This window comes from Phodopus roborovskii, unplaced genomic scaffold (genome assembly GCF_943737965.1).
Source record: "Phodopus roborovskii unplaced genomic scaffold, PHOROB, whole genome shotgun sequence".
NCBI lineage: Eukaryota > Metazoa > Chordata > Mammalia > Rodentia > Cricetidae > Phodopus > Phodopus roborovskii.
The window spans coordinates 17,902,403-17,908,605 of NW_026126585.1; the positions used below are offsets into that span (position 1 = coordinate 17,902,403).

The 6,203-nt window shown below is 43.0% G+C and overlaps 1 protein-coding gene across 1 annotated transcript; it reads left to right on the forward strand.

The window, feature by feature from the left end:
• Ube2t (ubiquitin conjugating enzyme E2 T) lies at nt 1-5,472 on the forward strand. Its single transcript, XM_051203956.1, has 6 exons — nt 1-204; nt 1,348-1,417; nt 2,882-2,987; nt 3,328-3,426; nt 3,549-3,632; nt 5,109-5,472. The coding sequence occupies exons 1-6, from the start codon at nt 96-98 to the stop codon at nt 5,253-5,255; spliced, it is 615 nt and encodes a 204-aa protein (XP_051059913.1). The 5' UTR covers nt 1-95; the 3' UTR covers nt 5,256-5,472.
• The last annotated feature ends 731 nt before the right edge of the window (nt 5,473-6,203 follow it).

Consider the following 6,203-nt stretch of genomic DNA (forward strand, 5'->3'; position numbering starts at 1 on the left):
TGTGTCATGGTTGCTTCTTTTCTCTCCCAGCACACCCCCACCCACGAGCCGTTAGTGTGGAGCAGAGCCGTTTATCGTCCCTTTGACTTGACATCATGCAGAGGGCCTCACGCCTCAAGAAAGAACTGCACATGTTAGCCATAGACCCTCCTCCGGGCATCACATGCTGGCAGGAAAAGGACCGAGTGGATGATTTGCGAGCCCGTAGGTATCCCATCATGCCTGTGGTGATGGTTGTAGCCTTATTGGAGGTTGTCCTGAAATTTGCATGGTCAGGTGAAGGAACCCGGCCTGCCCTCTCTCTTAGTTGGTTTTCTTGTATCTTTTATTGGTTCGTGAGTAAAGTTGTCGGCTGGGCATTGGTGGCACATGTCTACATCCCCAGGATTCTGGAAGCTGAGGCAGGAGAGGAAGGATTGCTCCAAGTTTGAAGCCAGCTGGGCTGCAGAAAGTGATCTTGTCTCAATGAAGGTTTTGTTGTGGGGTGGGCAGGGACAGTGAGGTGGCTCTTAAGGGCATTTGCCACCAAGCCTAACAACTCAGGTTCAATCTCTAGGACCCATATGGTGGAAGGAGAGGACCAACTCCTATAAGTTGTCTTCTGGCTCCTTGTACATGCCATGACATTGTGTGTACACAGACACACAAAATAATTGTTAGTTAAAAAAACAAAATACAGATTTAGGTATTAGCTGTGTGGAGTATCTGAGGCCCGGGGACAGAAAGGGGACACTGCAAGGAGACTCCGTTAAAGCCCTAATTCAATTACTGTCCTATACCCGGTTCCTTTTTCTTTCTTTTTTTTAAACAGATTTATTTATTTAAACATTATTATTCCTGTATGTGATCGCATGCACATGTGTGCAGGTTCTTGAAGGAGCCAGAAGAGGGCACCAGACCTTCTTGAGTTGGAGTTATATGCTCTAGGTGTACGCTTCCTGATAAGACTGCCAAAGTTGGAACTCTGGTCTTTTGGCAGAGCAGCAAGCTGAGCCATCTCTCCAGCCTCTGCATCTAGAGCTATAGACCTTAGGTCCATCTGATATAGTTCCTGTTGCTTGTGTTGCCTTTTGAGAAAGGGTCTCAGGTGGCCTAGGCTGGCCTCAAAGTTGCTGTTTGACCAAGGAGGTCCTTCACTTTCTGATCCCCCTGTCTCCATCTCTGCAGTACTGGCATTTCAGCCTATGCCACCGTGTGGGGTTCAGTTATGTGTCCTGTTGAACTTAGTTAGGGCTTTGTGTACGCTCGGCAAGAGCTCTACCCAAGTTACATCCTCAGCCCTCCAAGTGGCTAATTCCAATCACCTGGTTCCCTTTTAACTTCCTTCTTTCCTATCTTTTTCTCAAGAAATATTAGGTGGAGCAAACACACCTTATGAGAAAGGAGTTTTCACCCTGGAAGTTGTCGTCCCTGCGAGGTGAGGATGAATTGGACGGTGAGGTATAGCCATTGGAAGACAGCAGAATAGTATTTAGAGCATTAGTGTATGAGTGCATGAGTAGTGCGTTGTTTTTGTCTCTCAGGAGTTTGGTTTCCTTCTCTAAAATAGTGGACTACATCATAACTGAGCTCCTCCCCTCCAAAGAATTGTGGTTTATATATTTTATATAACGTAAATTGACTCTTGTAACCATTTGGGTATATATTTCACACCGTTGTACTACTGTTACTGTTATCTCCAGAACTTTTTCATATTCCCAGCTGTACCTTCATACCCGTTAAAAACCCAGCCTGAGTCATCCCTGACACCAGCCCTTGGCGTCTACTTTTGCCGCCTCAATGTTAAGGCCGGGTTCAGTCCAGTCTCCTTTCAGCTCCGTGTGCAGCATGAAGAAGGGATGAAATGTGTCTTAACTGGACATCTGTCTACCAGGTTGGGTCCTGGCTAAACTTGTTAAGCCCTGAATGAGTAGCTTAATTGTGTCACACATCAGGTCTGAAAATAGACTAGGAATTTTGCAAGATTTGTGTGTCACTAAAGAGATACAACTAAATGCAATGTGTGAGTCTATTTGGAGCCTGTTTGTAAAACAGATCTGGGTTCAGTTCCAAGCATCATGTGATCGCTAGCTCACAACCACCTATAACCCTACCTCCAGGGATCTTACACCCTCTTCTGACCTTTGAGCACCAGGCGTATACATGGTGCACAGGCACACATATGTGCAGGCAACCACACACATAAATAAACCCTTTTTGAAAATTTGGAGAGCCTGGTGGTAGCGCACACCTTTAATCCCAGCACTCTATGTTCAAGGCCAGACTAGTCTACAGAGCAAGTTCCAGGACAGGTTTCAGAGCTGCTATACAGAGAAACTGTGTCTTGAATTAATTAATTAATTAATTAATAAAAGAAAATTTGGAGACTAGGAAGTTTGAATAGTAAATAATTAGTAACTAGGGAATTGCTTTTAAAAACTTTTTACAGATATAATAGTATTGCAATAGGGTAGTGTCCTTACTCTTAGGATATACATGGTTTAGAAGGTGGTAGGTTCTGAATGTTTTCAGTAGCATTATTTCAACTTTTTGATTGTTGGCAAATTTGGAAAAGATTTGCCTTCCAAATACTATTTTCCTGACATTTTTATACTTCCATCATTATTTTATATAGCTACTAGTGACCAAGAAACTACTTAAAATGTAGAATGAACCCTCATCCCTGAGATGCTAGTAAAACTGATAACAGTTGATAGTTAATGGCTCCTGGGGATGGAGAGTCCGTTTTCTTTGAGGTCTCTCTTGGGTTAACCATGCCGTGGTGGGTGGGTCCACACCCATGAGTATGTAGGCACTATAAATTGGACTCAGATATATATATATGAGGAGGAGGCCAGGTATGGCAGTACTAAAATAATTTCCTGTTCTTATACATTCACAGGTATCCATTTGAACCGCCACAGATCAGATTTCTGACTCCAATCTATCATCCAAACATTGATTCTAGTGGAAGGATTTGTCTAGATGTTCTCAAATTGCCACCAAAAGTGAGTAGGAGTCATTAAGAAGTGACTCTTTAGACAATACCAACAGTTTCCTTAGTACTGACGGAGGGAGGCAGGCGGATCAGGAATTAAAAGGTCATCCTCAATGACACAGCAAGTTGAAGCCCTGCCTCAGACAGACAGACAGACAACAAGGCCTTGGGTTATATACAGTGTCACATTCATTTTGATCTAAGACAGTGTGTCACATAGCAAAGGGTGGCCTTAAACTCCTGGATCTCCTGAGTCTACCTTGTAAGTGCTGAGATTACAGGCATGACTCACCATGCCTGGCTCAACAGTGTCCCTGCTAGTACAAAAGCAGTCGCTCATTTGCATATAGGGTGCATGGAGACCATCCCTCAACATTGCTGCTGTACTGACCTCTGTTCAGCTGCTCATGGCAGAACCCAACCCTGACGACCCTCTGATGGCTGACATTGTACGTATCCCCATTTCCTCAGTAACACATAGCTCACTTTATCTGTCATTTTAATACTTCAGCAACTAGAGCTTACCACAGCATATCACTGTTTCTCTGTTTTAACTCTGATTTCATTTCAGTCTTCAGAATTTAAATATAATAAGGTAGCTTTCCTCAAGAATGCCAGGCATTGGACAGAAATTCATGCAAGACAGAAACAAAAGGTATGATATTTGCTAATATTACCAGTTTGAGCGTTGTATCCACGGAGAGAGGAGGGGCTAATGAGCCCTCACCCCTAACGAGGCACTCATAAAACTGATAACAGTTGATAGTTGGTAGCTGTGGGGGATGGAGAGTCCCTTTTCTTTAAGGCCTCTCTAGGTTAGCCATGCTCTGGTGGGTGGCTCCACCCACGAGTACAAATTAGACTTAGGGGATGTTTCAAAACAAAACCATTTTAAGGCCCAGTACGGTGGTATGTGCTTTTAATCTCAGCACTCAGGAGGCAGAGGCAGGCAGATCTCTGTGAATTTGAGGCTAGCATGAGCTACATAGTAAGTATATAGTAAGGTCCAGGCCAGCCAGGAACCCTGTTTCTCAAAAATTTAAAGAGGGTACAATGTTGGAGAAAATGGGGAATGGGTATGGGAGCAGTTAGGGGGAGAAGGAGGGAGTGAATATTGTCAAAATACATTGTATAGAATTGTCAAAGAATTAATAAAATACGATATATACACATGTACACATATGTATGTACATACATATTATTATAGTGTATGCCAGGCTTGGAGAGACAGCTTTAGTGGTTAAGGAGGCATAGTCCTCTTCTGAGGGCCCTAATTCAGCACCCAGCATCCATCAGGAGGCTCACAACTGCCTATACCTCCAGCTCTTACAAATCTGACACCCTCGTCCGGATTCCACAGGCAACTGCACTCACATGTACAGAAACCCATACACACACAGACAACCAAAAATAAATACATCTTAAAAAAAACAGATTTGTATCCCAGATCAAGCACTTATAAATAAACATAAAATACATGTCTAAATATTTATTAAACTTGCTACGTTGATACTATACTCTAGAACGGCTAGTTGGGTTCTTTTTCCTGTTGCAACCATCTAAACATCGTTCAGCAAAATGCTTACATACTCAACTAACAGTTGTCATCTGTTGACACTAGAGGGCAGGCAGCATCTGCTTGACATTTTTATGTTCTTGTGAGTCTAAGGGGTAGAGGGAAGGTGACTCACTCATTTTTTTCTGATTGGTCCTTTTTAATATTGAGCCAGAGGCTAGTTACAAAAACAATAGAAGGTTGGGTTAGGAGGGAAAATTTTAATCTCTTATGAGACCATTCACGGAGGGGGTGTTTAAGTTGATAGAGTTGTTTGTTTTGGTTTTTTGAGGCAGGGTGTATATAGCCCTAGCTGACTTGAACTTACTGTGTTATACAGGCTAGCCTGAAACTATAGTCCTCTTACCACAGCCTCTTGATTGTTACAAGCATACATCCTCATGTCTAGCTTCTTGAGTTGATAAAGTTTGAAGTGAAAAAGTAAAAAAACAAAAAACCTTGACGAAGATGCTTTTGCAGGAAATGTGCATCAGGAAATAGCCCTACAGGGTTTTGGCTTTCCCATTAACATCGGTGCAAGTGTTGTCTCACCCCCCCACCCCCGACTCCTCTTAGGCTGACGAAGAGATGCTACACACCTCATCAGAGGTTGGTGGCTCCGAGGAATGCAGCTCCACACAGAAAAGGAAAGCCGAGCCACTTGAAGGCACAGAAAAGAAATTCCACCTGGATGTTCAGAGAGCTCGTCCTGGTCCCTCTTAGTGAATGGAGTCTGTGACAAGGTGGTCTCTTTTGCTTGCTTTTCTTGAATGTTTTTCTTTGTGTTTGATGACATAATGTTTGTATCCTTATAAAAGACCATGTATGTTTATGAATTCTGCTATGCAGTGATTCTTTAAGGATAGCTTGTTTTGTTTATCTTGTACATATGTATTTTGAAAACTTTTAAACTTGAGAAATAAATACTACTTAATGTTGAGTGTGTGTTTACCCTAAGCGTGTGTCTGGGAGTGAACTGGTTGTTGTGCTGAGTGTTAAAATATTTCTCAACTTACCATCACTGGAGACATGGAATGCTTGACTAGATGAAAAATAACTGTTAAAAATCATTACCCCTAGGCTTTGGGGAGTGCCGTTTTCCAGAAGCCTTAACACTGTGGAATAAGGCGGTGTTTAATTGTTTTCAGCTTTCACTTTGTGATTTGTATAGCTAGTCAGAATGCCTGTACTATAACTTGCATTTGTTCAACTATCTGTTTTGTTGTCCGTTGAGACAGAGTCTTGCTATGTGGCTAAGGCTAGCCCAAATGGACAGAAGAGTGCCCCCGCCTCCCATGTGTGTGTGTGCGTGCGTGCGCGTGCGTGCGTGCATGTGTGTACATCTTACGCATGCAGGGACCCAAAGGGCATTGGTTCCCCTGGGACTAAAGTATGTGGTTGTGAACTGCTGTGTAGCTGCTAGGAACTGAAACCAGGTTTTCTGAGAGAGCAGTAAATGCCCAACCACCGAGCCATCTCTCTCCAGCCCCCCTTACTGAACTCTTGAACCCACTTCTCAGAGTCAGTTAAAGTCTAGGAATTAATTAACTCATTAGGCAGACTTAGAATTCTTAGATAAGCATTAATATGGCAATTAGGGTGGTTTGGGCTGGGAGTGAAATCTATTGCCTTCCCAAATGGAGAAGAGTAAGGGCAAATGTGGATTGGTGC

Coding starts and splice junctions, on each gene's coding strand:
- Ube2t (XM_051203956.1), top strand. CDS start 96: ATGCAGAGGGCCTCACGCCTCAAGAAAGAACTGCACATGTTAGCCATA. Junction 1,418..2,881: donor GAAGTTGTCGTCCCTGCGAG/GTGAGGATGAAT, acceptor ATACATTCACAG/GTATCCATTTGAACCGCCAC. Junction 2,988..3,327: donor TTCTCAAATTGCCACCAAAA/GTGAGTAGGAGT, acceptor ATTTGCATATAG/GGTGCATGGAGACCATCCCT.